General features: G+C 60.7%; 2 protein-coding genes across 2 annotated transcripts in view; one reads left to right on the plus strand and one right to left on the minus strand.

Annotated features, from left to right (window-relative positions):
- Nucleotides 1–300: 300 nt before the first annotated feature.
- On the plus strand, nt 301–8340 carry CBARP (CACN subunit beta associated regulatory protein). Its single transcript, XM_027664157.1, has 10 exons — nt 301–779; nt 2925–2996; nt 3590–3735; nt 3832–3893; nt 4137–4302; nt 4380–4554; nt 4758–4910; nt 5247–5454; nt 5566–5749; nt 6055–8340. The coding sequence occupies exons 2-10, from the start codon at nt 2949–2951 to the stop codon at nt 7226–7228; spliced, it is 2316 nt and encodes a 771-aa protein (XP_027519958.1). The 5' UTR covers nt 301–779; nt 2925–2948; the 3' UTR covers nt 7229–8340.
- Nucleotides 8341–8593: 253 nt separating this feature from the next.
- The window catches only part of STK11 (serine/threonine kinase 11), a 28081-nt gene continuing 10490 nt past the window's right edge, over nt 8594–26184 (minus strand). The window contains exons 7-10 of the mRNA XM_027664161.1: nt 20891–20948; nt 14011–14204; nt 10478–10697; nt 8594–9307 (exon numbers count right to left, since the gene is read on the minus strand). Of these exons, the coding sequence (XP_027519962.1) occupies nt 10489–10697; nt 14011–14204; nt 20891–20948 (461 nt within the window). The 3' untranslated portion in view covers nt 8594–9307; nt 10478–10488. The remainder of the gene's footprint in view (nt 9308–10477; nt 10698–14010; nt 14205–20890; nt 20949–26184) is intronic.

The following is a 26184-nucleotide window of genomic DNA, read 5'->3' on the forward strand; positions in this document are numbered from 1 at the left end:
CATGGCGGCGGCGGCGGCGCGGGGCAGGCCGGGACGGCGCCGGACCACAGCTCCCGGCGTGCCCCGCGCGCCGCCCGGCGCAGAAGGCGTCACCCGGCACCGCAGGGCCTCATGGGAGTTGTAGTCCCGGCCCCGCCGGGTGTCGCGGTGCCGGGGGGTCCGGCCCCGCTCCGCCCCCGCACCGAGAGGCCGCCGCACACCCGGGCCCGGCCCGGCCGCGAGGGCTCTGGGGCGGGGATGGAGGCAGGGAGGTGGGAGAGGGATGCAGGCAGGGAGGTGGGACAGGTAAGGTACAGGCAGAGCTTGGGCAGGCAGGGGGACAGGCAGCGCTGGTACAGGCAGGGTACAGGCAGGGGTACAGGCGGGGTGGTACAGGCAGGGGTGCAGGCTGAGGTGCAGACAGGCGTACAGGCAGGAGTGCGGGCAGAGCTGGGACCGGCAGGGGGTCACGCAGGGGTGCAGGCTGGGCTGGTACAGGCAGGGCTGGTGTAGGTAGGAGTACAGGCAGAGGTGGTACAGGCAGGGGTATGGACAGGGCTGTGGGGCAGGCAGGAGTACAGGCAGAGAGGGGTACAGGCGGGACAGGTGGAGGCAGGGGTGCAGGCAGGGTTGTGGGGCAGGCAGGGGTACAGGCAGGGGTACAGGCAGGGCTGGGGCAGCCCCTGTCCCCACGTGACGCCCGCGCCGCGCGGGGGCGGCTCCGGTTCATTCATAAATCCCGGGGCCGCCCCGCCGCACCGAGCGCAGCGGCGGCGATGGAGCCCCGATCTCGGTTGTAGGTGAGTGTCTGGCTCCGCCGCCTCGCGACAGCCCCTATCGCGACACACGGAGCCAGCCCGGCCGAGGGCGGGGAGGTCCCCGGCGCTCCTGCCTCGCTGTCACCAGCCCTGTCACCAGCCCTGCCTGCATCCCTGCCTACATCCCGCATCCCTGCCCCACATCCCTGCCTGCATCCCGCATCCCTGCCTCCATCCCTTCCCCACATCCCTGCCTGCATCCTGCCTGCATCCTATTCCGCATCCGTATTTGCATCCCGCATCCCTGCCTGCATCCCCGTCACCGGGCTGGGGCGGGGGGATGCACCCAGGGGGGACAGAGCGAGTCCCCCCGCCCGCAGCCCAGCCCCGGCCCAACCGGGCCCCGTGGGTCGCACACACGCGTGGGGCACAGCCCCGACACGCCCCCCGCACCCCCTCCCACGTGCGTGGGCGCGGCAGCACCGGGGTCCCCCGGCCCCGAGCCCCCGCCCTGGGCACCACCGGCGGCCCCGGGTCCCGCCCCGTGTCCCCCCGCGGGGGGACAGCGCCGGGACCGGCCCCCTCCTCCAGACAATGGCCGTCCTGTTCCTGCTGGGTCGCCATGGAGACGGGATTCCTCCATGATGGGGAACAGGAGGGACATTCTTCCAGCTCCCCCCGGCCCCCCGCGCCCCCCGCCTCGGGCCTGAGGGTGCCCGGCAGGGATCCCTCCCGTCGGGCCCCCATCCCGCGTGGAGCCGCAGCCTCTCGCCCGGGGTCCCCCCTGCCAGGCCCGGGGTCCCCCCACACCCCCGGCATACTGGGGTCGGTGGAGGGACCCCCGCCTTATCGTGTCCGGGGCGCCAGGGGGTGGGTCCCCTCACCCCGTGCTGCATCACACCAGCTCGGAGATGCCTGAGATGCAGCGGGAGCCGGTGTGGGCGGTGGGGGGGTGTCTCTGCCCCGGGAGATATCCCGCTAAGCCCCCGATGTCCTGTGCCAGGGCTGGCCCCAGCCATCACCATCCCTCGCTGCCGGCTGCGACACGGCCACCGCCGTGCTGTCCCCACGAGTGACAGTCCCCACCCCTTCACGGGCTCCATTCACATTTTTCACTGACCTAATTCTGAGCGGTTTCCAAGCGCCCACCTCTGCCTGCTCCGGGGGTCTCCAACATCAGCATCACCCACCCCTGCCCATTCTGGGGGTCCCCGACAGCAGCATCGCCCACCCAGCTCAGTCTCAGCCCCTCCAGCAGCCCGGGGACGCACGGAGGGGACACACGGACCCGCAGCAGGAGCTGGAGCTCGGCAGCCCCCGGGAAGGGCCCCCCCGAACACGGGGGAGGGTGACGAGGTCCCCGCAGGGTGCCCAAAGGCCGCGGAGGGGTGTGGGACCCCTGCCCCGGTGTCTCTCGCTGCTCGGGAGCTCGGCCCGTCCCCCCCGGCCCCTCGGTGTCCCCCCCGCGCGGACCGCCCGGTGACGGAGCCGCTCTCGGGATGACTCACGAACGTCACCCGTCGCTCTCCGGCGACACCCACGCCACGAGCTGTGGGGCGGCCACCTGCCCCCCGTCCCTGCCGCTGCCCCCAGCGCGGCTCGCTCCGGGCTCCCGCGGGCGGGGGTCTCCGGGCAGCGCCGACCCCTCCGGCAGCGGGGCTGGGGCCGCGTTTGGCCCCTCGGCTCCCCGGGGACGGCGGCGCGGTGTCACCCCGGAACCGGGGCAGGGACACCCCCCCCGGGCCGGCTCTGGCCACCGGCACCAGTCACCGTTTGGGGTCTCCGGCCCCAACCGGGCGTGGGGACCGCGGCCGCTCTCCGGGGGCCGTGCCCACGCGAGTCCGGGGGCCGGGCGCGTGGTGGCTGCGGCCCGCGGGGGCGAGGGGCTCCCCGGGGAGTGGCAGCGGTCCTGCCCCCTCCTCCCCATCCCTCCATCCCTGCTTCTCTCCTGACCACACCCTCCATCCCTTCATCCTCCCTCTGAGCACACCCTCCCTTCATCCCTTCATCGCGGTCCCTCCCTCCATCCCTCCCTCCATCTCTCCATCCCGGTCCCTCCCTCCCGGTCCCTCCCGGCAGCTCCGCACCGCGGTGCCGGGCAGGGGCCGGGGCAGGAGCCGCCGCCGCCGCCCCCGGCCCGGCCCCGCCATCCCGGCCGGTGCCTCCCTCTCTCTCCCCCCGCACCAGGACACGCTCAGGCCGGGACGGACCATGAGCGATGACCCAACACCCTGGGACAACGCGACCGAGAGCGCCACGGTGAGTCCTGCCTGTCCCTGCCTGCCCTTGCAGCCCCTGCCTGCCCCTGCCCACGCCGCCGGCCTCGGGGTCCCGCGGGAGGGGGGATGCGCATTGGGAGCTGTGGGGTTCTCGTGTCTGCCGTGGGGCTGGGGTCTGTGCCCGGGTGGGGACGGCAGCAGCCCCACTGTCACCCCCTGCTCTGCCAGTCCTGGGTGACACCTCTCTGTGCCCTGCACACCCCCGGGATGCTCTGGGTGCTGGGGGGTCTGGGGGCTGCCGCCGGATCAGCGCCTTTCCCCCGGCTGGTGGCTGGGAGCCCTGAGCGCCGTGGTGGGGCAGGACTGGGGGTCCTGTCCCCATCCCCATCCCCGTCCCCGTCCCCGTCCCCACTCCCGCTCGGCGCGGGGGCCGCGGGCGGCTCAGCCCCCCGGCTGCCGTTGCCTTGGTGCAGGCAGGGCCCGGGGGCGGCGCGGGGGGGGGCTCAGCGGCTCTGGGGAGCGGCGCTGGCGTCAGCGCGGCGGGGGCAGGTTTGGGCTGGGCCGGGGGCAGCTTTGGGCTGGGCCGGGGTCCCCCGGCGCGTCCCCCCAGCTCAGCCCCTCGGCCCCGGGCAGGCGGTGCCCGGCGAGGTGTCCCCCCAGGATGGGTACGTGCTGCTCCTCGCCCTGCTCTCCATCTTCATCGGGGGCACCCTGGTCCTGCTCTCGGGCATCCTGATCATCTGCCGGCGCTGCTGCGAGGCCGACCGGCGGCACTCCAGGTGGGCACGGGGGACGCCGCTGTCCCCGAGGGGTGTGGCACTGCGAGAGGGGCAGGAGGGCTGGCATGGGCACCGCTGACCCTCCTCCCCCCGCAGAGCCAGCGATGACCCTGAAAAAACCAACACCACTTACCTGGATGACTCGCAGCCAGCGCAGGGTGAGTGCCCACAGTGACCTGCCAGCCCCCCCAGCAGCACCCCCAGCTCCAGGAGTGGGAATAAGGCAGCCCTTGAGCCCTCCATCGTCCATTCCTTGCTGGGGAGTGGGACTGGCAGCCGGGAGCAGGGAATTCTGGGCTGGCATCGAGGCCACGAGTGCAGCAAGTTTGTCACGCCCCAGCTGGGGAAGCTGGGGTGCCCCACAGTGGGGAGGAGCTGGTGGCTGACCCCCTTCCCCACAGATATCACTGTCAAAGTGGAGGACCCCGAGTGCCTGTCGTCCTCCAGCTACCGGGATGCGGAGAGCGAGCGGTTCCTGTCCTCCAGCTCCTCCACCGCCCGCCGCGTCTCCTTCAACGAGGCCGCGCTCTTTGACCAGAGCAAGAAGACCCAGGAGAAGGGGAGGAGGTGAAGCTCAGGACTGGGGGGCTCTGGGGGACCCTGGGCTGGCCAGGGCTGCCCCTCCTGACCCAGCTGTCCCACAGGTACACGCTGACAGAGGGGGACTTCCACCACCTGAAGAACGCCCGCCTGACCCACCTGCACCTCCCGCCGCCCGCCCTCAAGATTGTCACCATCCACGAGTGCGAGTCCAGCGAGAACAGCCTGGCCATGACCCCCCGACTGCCCCCGCCCAAGCCCGGCCTTGCCATCTTCCAGGTGAGCCCCCGGTGCCCTGGGCACTGCTGGCACACGGGGGGCCAGGGGTCTGGGCATCCTGCAGCACACCAAGGAGGCACCACTGGACTCGGGGTGGGAGTCTCAGGGCACTGCTGGAAGTGGAGACGGGGGATCCTGGGATGCAGGGGCTCCTCCTGGTCCCCACCATCGTGCAGACCCCCTGAGCAGGCTCTGCCTTGCAGCGCCCCACAGGGGCCCTGCCCCAGCCAGTGCTCCCCAGCCATGCCGTGGGCCCCAGCTCTGCCCTGCCCGGGGACACCTACAACTCCACCGTGGACACCAGCTTCACTGAGGCCAGCCCGGCTGCCTCCTCCGACTCCGGGGAGGGCCCCTCGGTGAGTGCTGGGGTGGGGGGCTGGGACTGGGCAGGGGAAGGGGCTCCCCAGCCTTGGCAGCCTGTGCAGACCCAATGGTTCTTTCCTGCTCCCTCCCTGCTCCCCCAGATCCCGGCCCTGCCCCCCCCCTCTGTGCCAGGGCTCTGGGGAGAGATGTGGGCACCCGACGGCAACCCGGCCCTGCCCCCCCCCCCCATCCCTGCCCCGGGGGACTTTTGTGCATCTGCTGCAGCCCAGCTCGGCAGAGGGGACAAAGGACCTGAGTGGGATACGGGGGGGTCAGGGGGGCCGTGAGTGGGGCCGAGCGGGCACTCACGGCCCCTCCACCCCCCCCAGTTTGCAGCAGCCCCCAGGAGCGGGAAGGCAGCTGGGGTGGGCAGTGCCAGCCCCGGGGAGCCCCCTCCGACCCCCCCCCAGGGCCCCGTCCTGCAGTTCTTCACCCGCCTGCGCCGCCACGCCAGCCTGGACGGGGCCAGCCCCTACTTCAGGATCAAGAAGTGGAAGCTGGAGAGCACCCAGCGGGCGTCCAGCCTGGACACCAGAGGTGGGGGCAAGGGGGCCCTGCAGGGCCGTGTGGGGTGGGTGGGCACATGTGGGCAGGGGGCTCGTGGTGCCAGACGGGGCTGTCCCCCCAGCCCTGCCCTGTGTCCCCCAGGGTCCCCCAAGCGCCGGCAGTTCCAGCGGCAGCGGGCGGCCAGCGAGAGCATGGACCAGGAGGACCGGGACCCCCACCAGACCGACATCATCCAGTACATCGCCCACACCGACGACGTGGCCTTCCACCCCGCGGGGGGCCCCTTCCTGCCCTCCCCCGCCAGCCCCCCACCCTCTCTCGGCAGGTATTTTTCAGTAGATAAGAGGGGATGGGGACGGGTGAGCCGGGCACTGGGAAGGAACCGTGGGACCCTGTGCTGCCCTGGGCGTGGGGGGCTCCCGCCTTTGTGAGGCTTTGGTGGGGCAACCGGGTCTAGGGGGAGCTGGTGATGGGGAGGATGGGATGGGGCACGGGCAGGGTGGTGGGGACAGCATGGGGTGGCACCACGGCATCGCTGCGGAGCCTGCAGGGGCCGGGCTGGCACGTTCCCTGCCCGCTGCTGGCCGGGACCGTCCTGTCCCTGCCGTGACACGGGGATGGTGCCCACAGGCTAGAGCCGGGCGAGGGGGGCGCGGGCAGCCCCGGCGAGGCCGGCGGCCCCGAGCAGCCCAGCGCCTACCACGACATCTGGAGCCTGCGCGCCTCGCTGGAGCTGTACGCGGCCTCTGAGCGCAGCAACGACCAGGACTCCGTGCGCAGCGACGGCGGGGACAGCGTCTCCTCTGCCGGCGGGGCCCCCTGCCCCTCCTCCTCCCTGGACGAGGCCGAAGGGCCCGAGGAGAAGTTCTGGGGTCGGTCCAAGACGGAGGAGTCGGAGCCCGGCACCCGCAAGCTGCTGCAGATGGACAGTGGCTACGCCTCCATTGAGGCGCCGAGCCGGGGGGGCGAGGAGGGGCCCCCCAAGGACCAGACGGCCTCCGAGAAGCGCATTTGCTTCACCAGCGCCGGGCGGAAAGGAACCATCTTCGAGAGCTTCGAGGGCCGGGAGCCGGAGGAGGAGGAGGAGGAAGAAGAGGAGGAGGAAGAGGGGGGGAGCACGGCCCTGGGCGCAGCGGGTGGGGGACACCTCCGTCCCCACAGCCCCCTGGCCTGGTCGCCGTACGGGCAGATGTTCCCGGGGCGGGAGGCGCTGCCACGGCGGGATTACAGCATCGACGAGAAGACGGACGCGCTGTTCAACGCCTTCGTGCGCCACGACCCCCAGTTCGACGAGTCGCCGCTGCGGGGGAAGCACCGCTCCCGCACCCACCTGCGCAAGCAGTGGCAGCACGCCAAGCAGTTCAGCGACCCCGGCGTGCGGTACCCGGCGCTGGAGCGGCACCGGACGCCCCTGCGCCGCGGCGACAGCGCCAACTACCCCCTGGACGCCCGGTTCCACAGCCCCCTGCCCCGCATCGTCAGCGCCGGCGACGAGGAGGCGGCCGAGGCGGCCGATGGGGTCCCTCCTGCCCCGGCACTGCCCGACCCGGAGATCCAAGTGATTGTGGAGGAGCCCGGCGAGGCGGCCCCCGAGCCCAAGGCTGGCTCCGAGCCCCCTGAGGACGACGACTGCCCCGGCCCCGGGAGGTGCCTGGGGCTTGGCTCTGGCTCGGAGCTGATGGACAAGATCACCGGTGGCCTGGAGGAGCGGCTCTATGGGCACCTGAGGAGAGCGGGAGAGACCCCCGAGCCCGCGGTGGCCGTGGCGGCCAGTGATGCCCCCCCCGACCACAGCCCGGTCTAGGCCCAGCACGAGGGGGAGAGACCCTGGCACGGGGGGACTTGGTCCCCACTAGGGTTCGGGGCTCCATCCCCTCCTGCTGCCGGCGTGGGGACCAGCCCGGTGCCCGGTGCCCTGCGGGAAGGGTGTCCCGGCCTGGGAAGGCCAGGAGGGCACGTGGGGTCCCCTGGCTGTACCCCCCACTGCGGGGGTCCGGTAGCGTGGGGTGGCCGAGCCCCCTGGCTCCGGGGAGCGAGGTGCCAGGAGAGGGCCCGGGCTGGGGGTGCCCTGGGGGTCGGGGCGCAGAGAAGGAGCCGAGCGTTGGCCGGGGGTCAGTGCCGGGGGACTTTGCTGAACCCCCCACCTCACTGAGCTCCCGGCAGAGCCCCGAGCCAGCTCCGCTCTCCCCTCTCTCCGTGGTTTTACAAGCAATAAGCCTCTCCTCCGGCCGGGAACGTGCCCGCCAGGAAGGGGCCGGAGCTGGGTGTTCCCCACTGGGGATGCTGCGGTGCCACCCTGGCAGGGGGGGTAGTTTGGGGAGGGGGGAGTCACCTCCTCAATCCCACAGTCCCCCCAGTTCTGCAGGGAGCCTGGGATCTAAACTGGAAGTGGAGGGTCTGAGGCAGGGGGCTGAGCTGGGGGTCCTGCAGTGGCAGCCTGGGCTGGGCAGGGCCGGCCCTGGGGGCCCCATAAATGCCCCCTGGAGGGGTGGGGGCTGCCCAGGTGGGGGTACAGGGTGAGAACAGAGCATGGGGTCCCCAGTGCACGCTGTGGGTGACCCCCATGTCTCCCACCCCCCGGGGGCTCAGCGGGGGCTCAAGGCGCCCGGAGGATATTTATTGATTTTTACAGAGGTGGCTGCTGCTCCAGGGTGGGGTTTGCTTTTACTGGGTTTTTATTTGTGTTTCAAAGGATGGGGGGAAAAAAAAGAGAAAAAATCCTCACCCCAGCCCAGCCCCAGCTGTGGCCCCTGGGACTCGGCAGCAGGGGAGGGGACAGGCAGGGGCCCCCAGACCCCATTGCATGTGAGTAGAGGCCGGGTCCCCCCTTCCCTCTGCGCAGGCTCTGCCCAAAGCCCTCCCTCCATCAACCCCGCGTTTTTAAGTCTATAAACAAAGGAGAAAAAACAAAACCAACCGACTGTGACATCTCTGAGCTTGTTTCTTACCTTCTGCTTCCCGGGATGGTGCCCGCAGGGTGGGGGGAGTCGGGGCAGGGGGGCTCCAGGCCTGGCATCACCCCACGAGAGCAGAGTCTGCCTGGGGGGGGCTGTGCCCTCCCAAAACGAAAAGGAAGCAGAGGGGCTGGTTGTGGCCCCCACCCTGCCTGCTGCAGGAGGAAGGACATGAAACCCACCTGCTGTTTTCACTTTATTTTTCTTTAAAAAAAAAAAAAAAAAAAAGGAAAAAAAAAAGAGAGAGAGAAAAAAAAGGAGCCAAGTGGCTGCCAGTGCCCTGATCCCTTCTGAGCCCTTCCAAGCCCTGAGCCCTTCCCAGACCTTGATCCCTTCCAAGCCCTGAGCCCTTCCCAGGCCCTGTTCCCTTCCGAGCCCCCGTGCAGCATGCAGGTGTAACAGAGTTCTGCTTTGTCTTAATACCTGGCTTTTTGCCTCATCTGGTTTATTTTAACACATCACGATGTGTAGGAATCTCTAAATATACCGCAAATATAAACAAAACAAAAAAAAAAAAAAAAAGAGGAAAATATATAATATATAACAGTAGTCTAAAACATAAAGTGCACGGCAATGGCTTTGCACGACTCTACACGGCCGGGGGGGCCCGGCAGGGGGGGGGTCCCACCCCCCCGGCCCCCCCATCCCACCTTCCCATCGCAAAATTAAAAACAGAATCAGTGTCTTGATTGGCAAAGAGTGATTGGGGGGGCAGCGTCCTGGCAGCCACAAAGTTCAACTCCCAGGTGTCCGGGGGGTCCGGGCACACGGCCCCGGGGCTGGCGCTGCCGGAGCGGGGGCGCAGGGAGGGAAGGGGGGCCTTGGTTGGTTTCCTCTGGTTTCTTTTTGGATCGCAAGCACAGTCCAGTCCCAGGAGAGAGGCAGAGCTGGGGCGAGGAGGGGGGGGCGCAGGCCCGGGCCCGGGGGTGCTGTGGGGAGAACAGAGAGGAGGGGTGAGGGAGGGCAGGGGGTGCCCGATTTGGGGTGCAGGCTCTGCTCCCGACTGCCAGCAGGTCACACCCTGCACCAGGGCTCCTGCCAGCACCCTGGGATGGAGGAGAGGGGCCTGGGGTCCCTGTGCTGTCCCTGGGGGGTTGGTGGGGCTCACACACATCCGGTCCCTCAGCCGAGGAGAAAAACCCCAATGGGAAAATGACACCAAGGAATGTCCTTTACGCCAAGGGGGGAGCATTCCCTTCCTTCCCATGGACCTTCCCCTTCCAGCAGCAGCCTGGAGCCCCCAGGCCGGGAGGAGCAGCAGGTCCAGGGAGCCCCGTCCCAGGCTCTGGCTGCACCGACTCCCTGCACAGGTGACTCACTGCCCCCATGAATTAAAGATGGAGCTGCCATGGCCCCTGACAGCTGCAGGGGGAGGATCCAGCTTTTATTTCGGGCTTTTTTCACACCACAAAGCTGGTCGTGATCCAGGAGATAACAGAGCTCAGCCCCAGCAGCGCCGTGACGAGCATGAGGCCGGGGGCGGATGAGGCTGAACATGAGTCACTGCTGGCTCCGTTATGAATGAGGGGTGGGAAGGAGGGGACAGGGCTTGGAGCCGGGGAAGAAGGAGCCGGAAGGAGGGGGGGAAGCAGGGAGGGGAGGGGAAGGGGCTTGGGCAAGCAGTGGCCTGGCCATGGGTGACACAGACACCTCCTGGGCCAGGGGCAGGTCCCATGGGGGCCTCTCTGGGGACACCCCAGTGCTCAGCATCCCACTGCAGCCCAGCTCCTCTGTGCTCCCAAAATCCAGGAGGATGGTGAGGGCAGGAGCAGAGCAGGGGGTGCCAGTGCCAAGGAAAAGGGGTGTCACCACAGCCCAGCTGCAGCCCAGCAGGGCAGAGGGGTCACGACAGCAGCTCTCACCTGATGGGGCAACACCCTGCAAGGGGTAATAGAGCAGAGCCAGGCAGGCAGGGCAGGGGTCCCCACTGGGCTCTGCACCCCCCAACACCACAGGTTTGGTGCCAGGGACCCTTCCAGGGGGATGCTCAGGACCCAGATTACAAAACACCCCCCAAGCTCCCTCCCGCTGCCCACGGCTGGGGCAGACTTGGGTGTCCCCCCTTCCTCGGGCAGCCCCCCCGGGTCCCCCCGTGGTACCTGGGCAGAGCTCACTGCTGTTTGCAGGTGGAGAGCTTGCGGATCTTGCTGCTGGCAGAGCAGGCCTTGCGGGAGGGGTTGGAGGAGGCGCTGGCCCGGCGCTCGCCCTTGGCCCTGGTGCTCAGCTGCCCCGGCTCCGTCCCGTTCATGCACACGGCCTTGGCCAGCCCCCTGCCACGGCTCTGCCCGTTCTGCCCGGCCTCCTCCTCAGGCACCTGTCCTGCAAGGGAACGGGCACAGTGAGGGGTGGGCAGAGCCTTCCCAGCGCCCACGGGGAAACCTGAGCCTGTTCCTGCGCCCTCGAGGAGCACAGGAGAGGGATCCCGAACAGGGGATGTGCAAGGCTGGGAGACTGAGACTGCATCTCCCTCCCTCCTCCCCCCGAGGACTGGTCTGACCCTCATTCCCCCAGCACACAGCAGCTGGTGGCTCCCAGCACACGGGCACAGCACCACAAGGATGGTGTGTCCCCCCGGGCTGTCTCTGAGCCCCCCTGGACTCCCAGGGAGCAGCCCAGCTGCTCTGGGGAGCAGAGGGGGGTGCAGATCCCAGCCCCAGGCACTGACTCTGGGGTGCCCAGGGGCTGGGTGTGTTTGCAGAATGGGGCAGTGCAGCCCCCTCTGGCAGGGCCAGGGCTCGGGTGTGTCACCATCCCTTGAGGGGACACCCCGATGGGGCGGGGGCTTCACATCAGCCCCTCTGCCTCCTCTGCTCCCTGTGACTCAGCAGAGCAGGTGAAGAGCCATTTCCAGAGGTATCTCCCGCTGCCACAGCCGGGGCTCGGGTCACCTCCCTCCAGCCAGGGAGTGACGCAGGGATGTGGCCCCGGAGCAGCCCGGGTGCTCCCCCCAGGATGCTGGTGCAGCCCCAGCCCCACGCGGGGCTCAGGAGAGGCTCTGTCAGGCTCCCCCCCACCGGATCCAGCCGAGGCAATTTCCTTCCAGCAGGAACGTCACGCTCCAGGGCCCTTCAGTTATGACTCAGAGGTTTGAGTGGAAGCGAAGGCTGTAAGACGATTATGTATAATTTTCTTTAAAGGATGCTCAATCCTTTCTCCGCCAAGGCCGGGCGGGACGTCAGCTCCGCTTGCGCCAACCATCACCCCACTGCTCGGAGCTGGGGGGGCTCAGGGGGTGGGACAGACACTTCTGCTCTGGGGGGCACAGCAGGGGCCCAGCTTGGACCCCTGTGCCTCGACACATCCCCGCTGGCACTGCTGCAGGTCCTCCAGAAACAGGGAGGGAGGGGGGAGCGGATCCTGGGTCACAAGTGCCATCAATTCCATCTGGATCTGCCCCCATACCCCTTCCAATGGCTCTGAGTGCTGCCACAGCTCCCAGTGGCACTTACCTGCCGCGGGAAGGGACAGGGACTGGCTTTGGGCACCCAACCCTGGCACTGCCAGAGCTGGTGGCACTCACTGCGCTCCCAGGGGGGTCCAACCCAGCACCCCTGATCAGCACAGCTCCTGGCCAGGCTCACCACAAGGGATTGAGGTGATGGGGGTGCCTCAGCCTCCCCGGGGACAGAGGGGGTGCCCTGAGTGTGTGTCAGAGCCTCAGACACACTGTGGCAGTGGCTGGCACGGCAGGAGAACAGAGCTCACACCCCACTATTGATCCCACCATCACCTGATCCCTCCAGAGGGGTGATGGCTGGAAAGGGCCAAGGGGTCCAAGCTCTAGAAGAGGGGGACACACTGGTCCCAGAGCCCCCCAGGGGCTCAGGGTAAGCAGCTCACAGGGGTCAGGCTGCAGCAACTCCCCAGAGCTCTGGGTTTTTCCTCCCATCCCTGCATCCCACCAGCACGTCTGCAGAGCCTCAAACAACCCCATTCAGAGCCAAGCTGAACACTTCTTCCCCTCCCTCGGCTGAGCTCGGGCCAAGTCAATTAACATTTCTGACTGGGGAGGGAAAAAAGAATCTATCCAAACAGCTCATTTGTCTTTTGTGTGACTCTTCCCTCCTCCCCTCCTTCCCCGCTTCAAAAGCACAGTCCCGGGAGTCTATTATGGATACCAAGGAGGGAGGTGAATCGTGAGCTAATTTTACCTCCTTCACCAATGACAGTTGCTGACGTTCAAATTAATGAAAATAAAAATTCAGCATGGGCTGAAGTCTTGGCAACTGCTGCCCCCGCGGAAGCCGCTGACCCAGCGCTGCGTCTGCCCGAGCAGCTCCTGCCCACCTCACCCTCACCACGGGCAGGCTAAAAATAAAATAAATAAAGGGAGGGCTGAGAGAGGCACCGGGGAACGTGGCTGCTCATCCCTGCCACCCCTCACATTCTTAATGGCTCTGCATCCAGCTCATTCAGGCACCAAAAAAGGTTTCAAAATAACACCACGAAGAGGTTTTGAATCGCTGTTTGTCAGAGCGAGCGCGCAGGCACCAGAGCAGCCAGGAACACACCTTCCTGAGCACCAGGCTTGGTTTAAAAAACTCCAGCCCATGCTGGGCTGCATTGCCCAGCCTCAGACTGAAAATCCCAGGAGCAGGTGCTGCAGAACAGGGCTGGGGCAGAGGAGGGGTTAATGTAGGGGAGGAAAGAGAGGCAGCACAAAAGCACCGAGCAGGACATTCACATCCCTTCACTGCACAAAGAGCAGGACATTCACATCCCTTCACTGCACACAAGGATCCTGCCTTCGGGCCACAGCCATCCTCTCCTCCATCCTCTCCTCAGCACTTCCCTCGGATGGGATGTTTAACACCGATTGAACCAGGGGCTTGGAACATTTACATCTCCCCACAGAGCTGCATAAATCTTTAAATAACCCTTTAAAAATGAAAGCACTTTCTCAAAGCCCCTTCTTCCTCTGAAGAACACAGGATTTAATGAGGTTCCCTCTTTCCCCCCAAACCCAGCACCCACCCCCACTATGAGTCATTCACAGTCCTGCTCCTGCTGCCCAGTAGAGCCACAGCTGAACTGATCCCTCATGCACAAGGGGGTTTTAATTTATATCTTAACATGGCATCACTGTTAGAGATACAACACTGAGTAGGCTCAAAGGGATCCTGCAGGAACACATGGGTGAAAAAATTCACCTTTATTGCCTCTGCAGCTCCCCCACCTCTGCAAACCACACAAACCCTCCAGACAGACACAGAGCTGGGGAGCCCTGGACAGGCCAGGCTGGGACCAGGCTCCTGGTGTGCAGGGGACACCCCCGTGTGCCAGGTACCCTGAACAGAGAGCCACTTCAGGGCTCTGCTCCCAATAACTCATTCCAGCAAAACTGGCCCTAACAATTAACTGTGCTGAACAGCAGGGTCCAGCAGCAGCTGTTCCTGGGAGAAGGGAGGAAGCTGGCACAGGGATAATACAGGGAGGGGCATCCTGGTTGATCAGATCAAGGACCAAGGCACCCAGAGCACCAGGGCTCACTCACACCACTCCCTAACAGTCTCCTCCTCTGCTGAAAGGACTATTCAGACCCTGAGGCCTTTCCCAAACAGCTCTAAATGGACAAAAAAACCCCCACCCCAACCACTTCTGCCCTGCCCATTGCAGCGTCCTTCTCCCCTACCTGGTACTGTGAAGTCCTGAGTGTAGATGATATCATCTTCAATGTCATACAAGTCCTCGTCCTCCTCCTCGTTGTAGCCATGCAGATCCTCCAGGTAAGGCACGGCCGTCATGCTCCTCCACCGGTCCTTGGTCTCGGGGCTGGGCGGGATCGGCACCAGCGCCTCTGCCTGAGCGTGTTTCTTCCGAAACCAGCTGCAAGAGCCCCGGGCACAGCTGGGTCAGGGCACGGGCACACAGGAGCCCCCACACCGAGACGGCCCCATCCCACCCCAGCACCAACAGGGATGAGCTTTGGCAGGTGAGGAGGAACAGCTCTGCCCAGGAGCCAGTGCTGGAGTCTGCTGTGGGACACACTGGGGTGGGACAGGGGGACAGGCACAGGGGGCAGCTCAGGGCCTGGACACATAGCTCAGGAATGTTCTCTCCATCACCAACTCCAGCCCAAACTACCTGTAAGTCAAAACACATCAGCAGAGCTGCTGGAGCTCCTGAGTTTTGTTGTCCGAGCAAGCAGGACAGGAGAAACTTCTCCTATCCTGAAGCTGAGGCTGATCCAGCCCAACAGACACCAGTTTGCAGGATCCCAGTCTGAGGAGAGGGGCAGTTACTGCAGCAGTTTCCTATAACAGCCAGTTTGCACCAAGGCCACAGCAGAAACGATTCTACTTTATCTTTTTATCCCCCTCTGTCTCAAGGGACTCCTATCACCACCAAAGCCCATCTGGCCAGGAAAGGATATCGGCTCCGAAAGCTGTTCTTAATCAGATCAGGAATCCAGCAGGCTGCTTCCCAGCAGCATCCCAGAGCCAGATGGGATAAACCTCTCAGGTTTTCATCGTACTCCCAGAGCAGGGCTCTGACTCCAGACTGTCTCTGGGGTGTCTCCCAGTGCTGCACATGGGCACCCAGAGTTTCCTGGGAGCGCTGCTGGGGCCTCCACACTCCCAGCAATCCTCTCAGTGCAGGTTGGAGCAGAGGTTCCTGCAGACCCAGGCACCTCTAACACACCTCTCCAGCCCACACAAGCCCAATGGGACACGAGTGATTCCCACTCCACAGCTGGCATCCAGTAACTCCTGGCCTCCAACCACGGAGGAGGGTCTGAGCCAGCCCAAGAGCTCTCACCAACCTGAGCCATCTGGTTTTTATCACCCCAGCTCCAAATTCCTTTCAGGAAGGCAGGCTGAAGGCACCTCCTGCGCAGAGCTGTAATTATCATTTTGTTCTAGTCTTACACTGCTTTGACAGTCAGCCTGAAAAAAAGTGGGATTCTAACAAAACTATCAGCAAAAGCACGGAATGAGGAGATAAACAAATGGAAATGCAGCTACTGGGACAAATCAGGCAGGATTCAAGGGAGGGGGGAACTCTTATCCAGAAACTGCTTCACAATCAGCATCTTTAAACTGTTTTCTCTGCAGTGCTGGAGTTTTGGAGCCAGGCTGCAGCTCTGGGAGCCAGCAGTGCCTTGTTTGCAGGCAGGAAGCTGGAGTTTGCGGAGAGGGACGGGAACTGCTGCAGATCTCAGCTGGCAAGTGTCACCTCTGTCCCCAAAGTGGCACTACAGGGCTGAGCAAAGCCCACGCCAGCTGCTGGACCAGCAGGAAGGGAGCAGGACCAGCAAAGCTGGATTGTGGCCAAGGGCTCTTCACAGATCCCATGGATGGCTTCCCTGCTGACGTGGGTGGCAACACAGCACTCCTAATGGGATCAGTGCACCTCCCTTCCTGGGGACACCGTGCTCACTGAGGAAGTGACTGCCAAGACAGCAAATCCAGCCTGGGCTGATCCGGCCTGGAAGGATCATCAGCACAGGGACAGAGGAACCAACAGCCACCAGCTGGTTTTGCCAGGAGCATTGGGGCTTGAGGGATCCAAACTCAGCACCAGAGACCTCAGGAGAAGGGAATATCCAGGACTAATGAGACCAGAGTGGCTGCTGCTAAGAGGAGAATTTTAAAGGGAAAAAGCCTGGAAGTCTACAGCACCCGGTGTTTTTATTTTGCTGTATTTCAGCTCTGCCTAACTCTTCCCTCCTGTCCTACTTACCAGGAGAGTAAAAATAGGTTTTTATTAGCAGCAGAAACCTGAATCACTGTACTCCAGTCATTATGCTTCCATCCTCTGGGAGGTGATTTCAAACACTTGCATATGCATATATGGTAATGAGGACAGAGAGTGAGAAGAGAAATCCATTGAAGTTCTAAGAAAAATCAAAGACCTCTTGGAAGGAGCCTCGAGCAATTCTGTGCAGAGTAGCGGAGTATTTCCTGGCAAGGATTTTCCAGCAGGGACAGACATTCCACTTTCTGCACTGGTGCTGGAGGTTGTTAGTGAAGATTTGCCTTTCAGCTGAGGACCACTGGCTCCAACAACACCCTGATCTGCCTCAGGAAGCCACTGGTCACTGCCTGAGCCAGAAAGCAGCAACTCCTGGGCAGAGATGGCGATGAGACAGAACCACTCTTCACCCTGCCCTTACCACCAAGGCAAAACACCAGCTGGGTCAGAGCCCTGCTGAGGAGTGCCCTGTCTCACCAGTTATTCCCAGTTTCAGGGATGTTTTCTGAGCCAACTCCACTGGCACACACAGTTACCTGGTGCTTGTGGTGGCTGCTTTAACTCTGAGGGGGAAGAAAAGATTTCTGGTATCTTGGAAGCGCCCCTTGTCCAGAACATCCCCTGGAAGAGGTAGATTCCTCCCTGGTCTCTGTTCCAAAGGGCTGGAAGTGGCTAAGAAACGTTTCAGGGTGAAGGCAGCAGTAGTAAGAGATCATTTCTTCCTACTCCACAAGCTCGTTGAGGCACCTGCAAGCTCAGAAGCCCTGGCCAGCAGTGGTACAAGTGTTAATTGTGATCCTGCCAGGCAGCAGTGGGGCCCAGACAGCTGCTGTCAGCCACGGGGAGATAACACAGCAAGGGTCAAGGGCTGAAGGAAAAGAGGAATCTGGGTTGCCCAGTGCTTAATGAGCCCGTCTGGTTTGCAGCTCCCCAGCTCAGATCTCCCATCACAAGTCCTCTCTCTGCTCTTTTCAAGTTCTGGCATGAGCAAGGTTAAATGAAGAATCCGTAAGCACAGCTGCAGCTTTTCAACACTCCCAGCTATCCACTTCCCACTGGGGTCACACACTCGCAGTTTGCTTGGTCTGTACATGGGTGATTCTGTCTGAGACCAGATGCCAAGCTGCAGATCCCTGCCCTGCCAGCCAGGGTCGGGATGAGCCATTCTCCACCTCCCCTGTGATGCCATGCAGGGGCCTCGAGCTCACTGGGAGGTCACTGTCACCATAAGCAGCAGATAACAGGGGTCCAGTTTGACTCAGTCCCCTCACAGGCAATTGTGGAAGGCACCACATGCCTCTCCCTCCCTCAGAAGCAGGCACAGGAGTCCAAGAGCACAGTCAGCACCTGCAAAGGAGCATCCAGTGGCACCACACACAGATTTCCAAGGGGTTCAGTACCCAGGTTGGAACAGCACAGCATCTCAGAGTGACTCTCCAAACCCCTGCAGAGAGCAGGAGTGCTGGGGAAGGTGGCACAGCAGCCTCCAGGAGGGCAGGAGGAGACCCCAGCCCAGTAGGTTAATTTGCACCTCGGCTAATAAAAGGTGGAAGTGCCTCCCCTCTCATGCCATGAACTCCTGCAATCGGATCCACGGCTGAACAAATTAAGTGTGACACTTGTGGAGAGGGAAGGGAAGATGGTTGCCTTGGAAACAAGGGACAGAGGTAGAATTCTGCATCCACTTCATCACTTTAAGTGCTGCAGCAGGTCAGTGAATTAGTTACAAAATGCAGTGTATGAGCATGAAGCCCTTCAGCAAAAGCACAGGGCAGAGGGGAGGTGGTGGATAATCCATAAAGGAGCAAGCTGGAACTCCCTGGCTCTTGGCAGCTTTCCCTTCCCAGCCCAGGATCACCAAATATTCCCAGAGGTGAGCTACGAGCATCAGTTTCCCACTGAACATCATCCCACCTGGATCCTTCCGAGGAGAGCAGGTTTCCAGGCTCTTCCAGTGCTATTCAGGGCTGGGAGAGGTTTAACTCACTTCCATTTACAACTCCAGGTCTGACCTGCACAAACTGGCTTGAGCAGAGCAGCATATCTTGCTTTGTCCTGCTCCAGCAGAAGAGCAGGGACAGGAGTCTGCTGCAGAAGTTCAGCTGCAGGAGTGAGGAGGGAGGAAGGCAGCTGGCAGGGATGAGACTCAGCACTCTTCCTCCAGCATTCCTCAGCCAGGGCTGCTGCTTCAGGGGGAAAAGCATTTGGAATAGCTGACAGGAATAACGGGAGGAATGGCAGGATCACCACTGCTGGGCAGTAACAGGAGCCTGGCTGCCTTCCCTGCCTCCTGCAGCTCCACAGAGCACTCTGTGCTTCCTCAGTGCCACTGGATTTACCCCTGATCCCACTGCAGGAGCTCTCACACTTCATGGCAGGTGAAGTGGGGGAGGATGGACCCCGAGCACCAGCTTTGTGGCTGCAGGACACCCGCTCTGTGATGCTTCCCTTGGACTCCCCTTCCCACAGGACAGGGGAGCACGGCCCCTTCCCCTCATCCTGACACCAGCCCAGCCCAGCAGCGTTTGGCTCCAAAGCAAAACCCCTGCCCGGGGCCCGGGGGCTGTTCCTGCTGCTTTCAGAGCACTTTGATGATCCCGACTGTCCATGTGAGCCAGGCCCCAGGAACAGCAGCTCAGAGACATAAAAGGAGACTTCCAGCGGCACGGAAAGACACCGGGTGATTCTGCTTTGAGCCGGGATCCATCCCAGCAGGGCAGCCTGGGGAAGTCTCTTGATGTTTTTTCTGTCTAGTTCCTGTGCCTCAGCACACGGTTTTGGGGGAGGAGTGCAGAGAAACCCAAAATCATTAATGACTTACTCCCTCCCCTGCTCCAAAATCTAAAGATTCTAGAAATCAAATCTCTTCTTACTAAAATGCTTTCCCAAAACCCTCTGACAATATCCAATGGCTGCCTGCTGTCCTGACTGCTGCGTTCCATTTACAAAAAAATCAGGGTCAGGTTAAGCATCAGGGCTAAGCTTCTATTTAAAGAAAAGGCAGGAGAACCAAGCTCTGGATTCTTTAGCACAAAAAGGAGCTGGACAGACACATCCAAGGCCCAAGGCTGCAGGCTCTGCTGTGCTTGATGTAATTATTAGATGCCACAGCAGGAGGAAGGAGGCAATTACTAATAGGGGAGAAAAGCCTGTTAAGAAGCACTGGCTAAGCTCACGCAAAACTAATAAGAGCCTAAGCCTTCAGAATGCTCCTGGGTTTGCAGGTAGAGCCTTTCCTCAGCCCCTCTCAGTGCTGTGGGATGAGAAGCCTGGGCACAGCAGCTGTGCCCATGGAGCACAGGAGCTCCACAGCTGCCCTGTGTCAGAGCCCTGCTCCAGTTTCTCTGGCTTTCTAGCTACAGGCAGGGTCTCTGGAGACACCTCTGTGCTTCCAGCTGGGCAACACTGACACAGAAACTCACTGCCACGGGGGAGGAGGATAAAATGGAGTACCTGGGCTTGGGGAACCAGCTCAAACACCCAGCAGTGACCCAGGAGGACCCAGGGCAGTGCCCAAGCTCAGGGGCAGCCTCTGCACCCACAGGAAAGAAAGTGCTTTTAGTGCTTTTCACAAGACCTATTGATGACTCCACAGACTTAATTCCTGCTTCTTTCCAGTGTTTCCTGACAAAGTATGGGCTTGCCTGCATGGCAAGCTGATCCCCTCTGGTTGTGGCCACTGGTGCAGGGAAAGGCAGCCCTGAATGGCAAATGCCTGCGCCCGCCATCGCCCAGAGCCACTGGAACTGCCCAGGCACGGGGCCTGGCTGCTATTAAGGAGTCAGCCTGGCTGTTTAATTAACTGCCTGGGCAGCTCTATAAGCCCTGCTCCCCCAGCCCTGCTCCCCTGGCCCCTCTGCTCCCTGTCAGAGCACCCTGGGTCTCCCAGGTTCTGGCTGTGGCTCCTCGGACACCTCCCAGGGACCATCCCCTGACAGCACATGGCTACAGTGGCCAGGCTTTTCCAGAGACACAAAACGGGAAAGCAGCGCTGTTCCTGCAGCACGGAGTGGGCTCAGCACCATCCCAGATCACACCCTTGCTCTTCCATGGCTCCCAAAAGGGCCTGGGCAGGCTCACAGACAGCGCCCGTGCCGAGCAGCTGCGGTCCAGAGGCTGCTCTGCCTGTCCTCAGAAGCACTTCCCATTCCAAGAGGAGATAAACTGATGCAGCCTCCGCAGCAAAGCATCCTCATGATGCTTTTTGTTCTTGTACTTTTATCCGCCCAGGAAATCTCTGCTCAGAGCCAGCGTGTTCAAACAGATCCTCAAAAAAAGCCTCAGTGATAACGGGGCATTTCCCCCCCCACTATGGCACGGAAAACGGGGGAGGATACGGGGGAGGGAACGCTGTGATATTAAAGAGAAAGAAAAAAAACCCCTTCCTATTGTCCTGAAACGCTTCTCCACATATTGATTCCATATGGAGCAAATACCAGGGGATATTTCTGCCCCCAGACCGGCCAGAACTAACACACGGTACTGAACGGCCCCACTTCAATAACCCAGCTTCAAGGATCCCCTGTTCCGCTCCATTAGTACTTGCTGGCCTCTGGAAAAAATTATCCAGAACCCTCAATCATCCAGAAGCAGGCACACCACAAACAGACTTCCAACATATTCCTTATTTACCGGTCAGCAATTCCACTGCTCTACCGGATGCTCTAATAGGAGGAAAAAAGCCAAGTGGAGGTTGCCAGAGCCCCAGCAGAGCTGGAGGAAGGAGACTGAGTGACTTCCATGTGTCTGCTGTCAAAAGGAAACAGGAGGTGAGAGCAGGAGCACAGGTACACGAGCAGGAAGGGAATAACACTCACTTGTGCTGCCTTATCTGCTGTATTGAGAACCTCTTGGCTGGGTCGTATTCCAGCATCCCTGAAAAGAAGCAAAAAAGGCCAGGTGTGATCACGGGCACTCTGAGCACAGAGCTCTGCCCTCCCCTCCCCGCCCTCCCTGCCAGCCATGCTGTGCCCAGTCCTGGCAGCTCCAGGCAGGATCTGCTGCATTGGTCACAGGAAGCTCAGTACAAAATCCCAACCCCATCACCGACCACCTGAGCCAGTCTGTTCCTCAGTTTCCCAGCTGCAAAGCAGATCCAGCCCTTCCCTCCCTCCCAGTGCAGGGACTGAGGCTCCTCCAGCCCCGGATCACAGGTCCAGCCACGTCTCCAGCCAAAGAGCAGCAAGACTTTGCATTTCACAGATAATTCCATTGAACTTTCTCCATGGAAGAGCCAAAGCCTCAGGCACAGCATATGTCCAGTTGCTCAGTGTCCCAGATACTCCAGTCTAGTGGAATTATATTCTGAGATACAGCCAGATAGAACCTACTGCCCATCCTTGTGCCCTGGCCAGGCTTGGATTTCTGGGGTCATCTGAGGGAACTGGGTGGGGGTGAAGAAAAGCAGCTCATCCACATTTTCTCTGGGAGAGAGGGAGGTGGATTCCTTAAACAGCCTCCCAGGGTGCCCACTCTGCCCCACTGCCTTTCAGAAGCTTCACAACTCGACAGAAGGGAAGGAGCAAATTTTGCTATATTCTTCAGAAATGAGCCAATGGGACCACAGGAGCCTCATCCAGCAGCATCCAAGATATTCTCCAGTGAAAGTTCCAGGAACATATTGACTGTCAAACAGGAGTTTGGAAAGTCAGGACTGGAGCAAACTGTGCAGAAGGCTGGGGAGAGCCAGGGTAAGGACAGAGAGAGAACACAGGGATGGGAGATACATCTGGATGGACACTCGGGAAGGGGGGGTCTGGAAAGAGACATCCTAGTTCAAGTAGGAAGCTGCAAGGGCCTTTTGCAGGTTAGATTCTGCAATTCAAAGGTCATGGAAGAGATAAGTCACCAGAGCATGTGTGGTAACCAAAGCTGCTCCAGGATATCTTCCCTGTCAGGCCATTCTCACCACACCCCTGACAGTAACATGGGCAAAGAGGGGGGACAGGACAGGGCAGCGAGGGAGGGCTGAAGTTATGTTCCTCCCAGAACCCCAAATACAATTTGCCCTGGTAATTTGGGAAGGTTTATCTGTGCTGGTGACAGCACTAAGAGCTTTAAGGCAGATGGGATCACTACTGACCCACATGACAGCACGTGAAGTGGGTCAAAGAAACACGGAAGGAGCTCTCCAGGTTAGAGGTCAGGTGCATGCCAGGCCCCTGGCTCAGGAACTTGAGGCACTGGAGTCCTCAGAGCCCAATTCCTCAGAGTTTTGGATTGTTTGGATTGGGTCTGGAATGTCCCAACATCCCCCCACACAACCTGTTCCAGAGTTCAACCCTGGCAGCAAAGGAGTTTTCTCACGTTCAGATGGAATTTCTCCTCACCTCAAGTTCAGGGGAAAAAAAATCCCGCACCTAATTAAAGGATCTATTAATAAGATGATCAGACAGCAGTTTCACAGCTGAGCTGCCCAAACGAGTTGGCTTTTTTTTTTTTTTTAAAGAAATAGGACTGCAAAGAGCTCTTACATGAACTTTAGGGGACAAGAGCAAATACTGTCTGGGTTCTCTTGTTAATGTCATCAGAAACAGGGAACTCAGGGCACCACCTACTCCCCCAATTTACTTATTTAAAGACCACATTTCAAGGTGTTTTTGAAATTTAAGGCATTTACCAGATGAAACCGGTACAAGCAGAGGAAGAATTTTAAGGTCAATGATTAAAAGAGGCCCAAGAGCAGCAGTTAGAAACAGCCACAGCACAGGGAGCTGTTGCTCTCAAGCCATTAAAAAGGCAGAAAGAAAATAATTGACCAAAAAGAGTATTTACTTCAGTGAAAAACGACCACGCTCGGGGCAACGTTTGAAAGAAAATGGAAAGTCTCCTCACTGAAAATGTACATTCGTACATTCAGCTCTGAGTCAGCCGTGGCAGCTCCGTGGCTCGAGCCCTGCACTGAGGAGAGGCTTCGTCAAGACAAAACATCATGTTCTATTCACCAGGCAAAGTCATCCCGCAGCGTCTGCCCGCAGGAGCCGTCGCTGCCATTTAGGGTAAAGCCTTCCCTGGAGTTTATCTGCGCAGGGATGGGACAGGCTGTGCCAGGGCGATGCCTCCCGAGGCCCAGCTCCAAGCCCTGCTCCTCGGGATTCCCGGAGGAGTCGCTGTGCCCATACATGGGCTACCACGGAGCCACTGGGGCTGCTAAAGCTCTCCAAGGTCACCGAGTCCCCCCTGTGCCCACCTTGTCACCCAGCCCAGAGCACTCAGTGCCACCTCCAGTCATTCCTTGGACACCTCCAGGGACGGGGACTCCAAACCTCCCTGGGTGGCCCCTTCCAATGCTTGACTACCCTTTCCATGAGGAAATAATTCCTGAAATGTAAAGTCCCCTCATCGAGGACGTATCAGATATTAAACTGACAAGAACAGACACCACACAGTTGTACCCACACGGGGGTATCGTGCCCACTGCAGCACCTCCACAGCCTCAAACCCCTCTCCAATCATGGAAAGTGGCAATCCAGGGACTGGAGAGCATGGATCTGCCCTCAGACCCTCACAGCCCCCAGCCCACACATTCCATGATCCTAGACAGGCACAGCACTACAACCTGGGCCAGAATTCTTGGAATTCAGAACACAGCACAGTCTCAGGTACGGGACTGGAGAAGCAGGAAGAGATCCAGCAGCAAGGTTAATGAACTCACCCTGGATTTCACTTCAGTCTCCAAGTTGGATCAACATTTAAACAAGCACTATAAAAGCAGTGTGAGGCCAATCTGTAAATGGAGACAGGACTTTCTCCCTCTCCCTCACCCTGCACACGCTCAGCCCTCAGCTGAGTGTTCCGGCCACAAACTCCCTCTGCAGGCAAATCCCGGGCCTTTGATCCAGCACAGGCCTCTGGATGGGCACAAACACCCTCCTGCCACCTCCAGGGGCTCCTGCCATGGCACAATTAAAGCATCCCACTGTCACCAGGACACATATCCTCCCGCTGTCCTGCCAAGGAAAGGTCATGGCAGCGAGGAAACAAACTGCTACGGAACCAACCACCGTGTCCCAGGTCACAGGGCCTGGAAATCAATTCAGATGCTGATTAATGCAGAGCTGCAGCCTCAGAGCTTCCTCTTCCAGTAAAAGTCTATTACCAGGAGGAAGAAAGCTGACCTTGTGCATTTTTCTGGTCCAGAAGCAAAGTGCACACAGTTGATAAGCCATGGGCAGATGCTGCCAGAAGAACCTTAAGGCTATTTATAAACTCTTCCACTCTGACACATCTCTCCTGACTGCACACACAGAGCAGCACCAGCCCTTCTCCTTTCCATCCCTGAAGAGTATAAATAAAGCTTCATCCCTGATTAGGGAGACAAAACGAGGAGCAGCATCCCAACTAATCTGTGGGATATACTGTCATGCGAGTCTCTTCACAAGCCAAATACCACAGAAGCTTTAAGTCCTCTAAACTCTGCTCTTCTGGAAAGGGGAACAAAGATTAAAAAAAAGCTCAAGGGGAAGAAAAAGTAAAGAAACACTACAAAAGTGGTCAACAGAGGAACAGGAAAACCTTAAAAAGTGTGTTTGTGTTTTCTTCACAGCCCTACAGGGCCTGTGGTCAGCACAGCCCCCGCAGACAGAGGAAATGAGCACTTTGCAGCACTGAATTCTGCCTCACACCAGACCCAGGCCAAGCACTCAAAGCCCTGCAAGGGCTTTTAGAGCCTTTCAGAGCAACACAAAGGCAACATGAAACCTCCAGTGAGCCAGAGCTGAGCTGGGGGTGTCTGTGCTGCTCACACAACACCAGCCACTGACAGTCTCCAACCTGCAGGCACTGGATTCAGCTCCTGCTCGCTGCAGGAGGAGCAGGCACTGACCAGGAAACACAGACCTTCTGGAAGAAAAGCAGGAACTAAATAAAGCACCCAGGTTTGTCACCATAGCTACCCAGAGCCACCACTGCACTGCTCAGCCCTGGGCCTCAGCAGGTGCTGGGGAGCTGGTCAGGCCTCCACAGCGGGGGGAACTGGGACAATCCCACCCCAGGATTCATCCACCTCGAGGCCACTGGGCAGTCTGACCACTGGAAAACGTGTGTCACACCAGGCAAAGAGGAGTATCAGGAGGTTTTGCCAGCTTTTACAATGTACCACGTCCATACGGCAAGATGAGGGGTGGGAGAGTGTTCTCAAGTGGGTGGGAGGAGAGGAAAAGGGATCCTTAGGGCTTCCCACTGCCCTGGAAGAAGGGGACACATCCACCTCCTCCCAGACAAGCTCCTCTCCCCACCAAACCCACCCAACTGGCACTTCTGTGGTGCCCAAGTACAGGAGGGATGCAAAGAGCCAGCCAGCAGCAAGGATGAAGGAGATTCAGGCTGTATGACATGGACAGAGGGCACCAGGTACAAGGCTCCTCCACGTAAAATCAGGCAGAGGGAAGAGCAGGAAATTCTGACTCCAGATCTTACGCAGGGGTGGAAAGAGAACTAAAAAGGGAGTTATTGTGCTAATGAAGCACAAGACTTTAAGCTGTCAGTATGCTCAGCACAGGAAAAAGAGAAAACTGCCACGCTCCTTTTCCCTGGGGGAAGCACTAAGTGCAGCTGAAAGGCTGATCAGAAACCTCCAAGGAGTTCTGCTGGATGCTTCAGGAGAGCGGCAGCTGCTCCGGCCGGACCGCAGGATTTACTCCGTTTGGGCACTTCCCAGCTCAAAGCCAGGCTGTGTTCAGTCAGCAGCCACAGAGCAAAGGCCACACGGAGCTCAGGACACCGTTCCCTGGGGCAGGCAGCTTTGGCAGGAAGCACATCAGGCAGTGCCTGGCCGTGAGCAGCGGGCTCAGCGGAGCAGTCGGATCCCGGCTGTGCCGAGCGCCATTGGAAGCGCTGCCTTATGTAATGCCTTGGGAGAGCTGCTAAAGCTGGCTAATGCCTTTGGAAGCACATGGAAATAACTGATTTCATCGCTGGCACGGGGCCAGAGAAGCTAAAATAGCCTCTGAGGGGGCCTGCGGGGGGTCTGGCACCTCCTCGGTGCCGGGGTCCAGGGAGCCCCGGCAGCGGCGCTGGAAGAGCTCGGACTGACAGCACCACCTGCCGCCGGCACAGCCGGCACCGAGCCAGGAGCCCTGCATGGAGCCAGGAGCCCTGCATGGAGCCTGTG

This window comes from Corapipo altera, unplaced genomic scaffold, assembly GCF_003945725.1.
Source record: "Corapipo altera isolate COAL_440 unplaced genomic scaffold, ASM394572v1 96, whole genome shotgun sequence".
Classification (NCBI taxonomy): Eukaryota; Metazoa; Chordata; class Aves; order Passeriformes; family Pipridae; genus Corapipo; species Corapipo altera.